The 210-nt window shown below is 61.9% G+C and overlaps 1 protein-coding gene across 1 annotated transcript in view; it reads left to right on the top strand.

Moving 5' to 3' along the window:
• Positions 1-206, top strand: part of VPS33B (vacuolar protein sorting 33 homolog B (yeast)) — a gene marked incomplete at both ends in the record, with an annotated part of 6304 nt that extends 6098 nt beyond the window's left edge. Inside the window, one exon of the mRNA XM_009700072.1 lies at positions 91-206. Within this exon, the coding sequence (XP_009698374.1) occupies positions 91-206 (116 nt within the window). The remainder of the gene's footprint in view (positions 1-90) is intronic.
• Positions 207-210: the final 4 nt, after the last annotated feature.

Genomic DNA, 210 nt, shown 5'->3' with positions numbered 1-210 from the left:
ACGAGTTTTCCGTCTCAGGTAACGGCAGCTCCAGGCTGGGGACTGGCGGGTCTGGGGTCGGTGGGTCCGACAGCACTTCACCCCATCCAGACAGTGCCGTAGAGGACAACCCCGCCTGGGAGTCCCAGCGCGTCATCCTCGCTGTCTTTCTGGGGGGCTGCACCTTCTCTGAAATCGCTGCTCTTCGGTTTCTGGGGAAGGAGAGAGGTA

This window comes from Cariama cristata, unplaced genomic scaffold (genome assembly GCF_000690535.1).
Source record: "Cariama cristata isolate BGI_N322 unplaced genomic scaffold, ASM69053v1 scaffold23265, whole genome shotgun sequence".
In the NCBI taxonomy this organism is placed as follows: Eukaryota; Metazoa; Chordata; class Aves; order Cariamiformes; family Cariamidae; genus Cariama; species Cariama cristata.
Note: the sequence above shows the minus strand (reverse complement) of the source record. Positions and strands in the feature narration are given on the sequence as shown.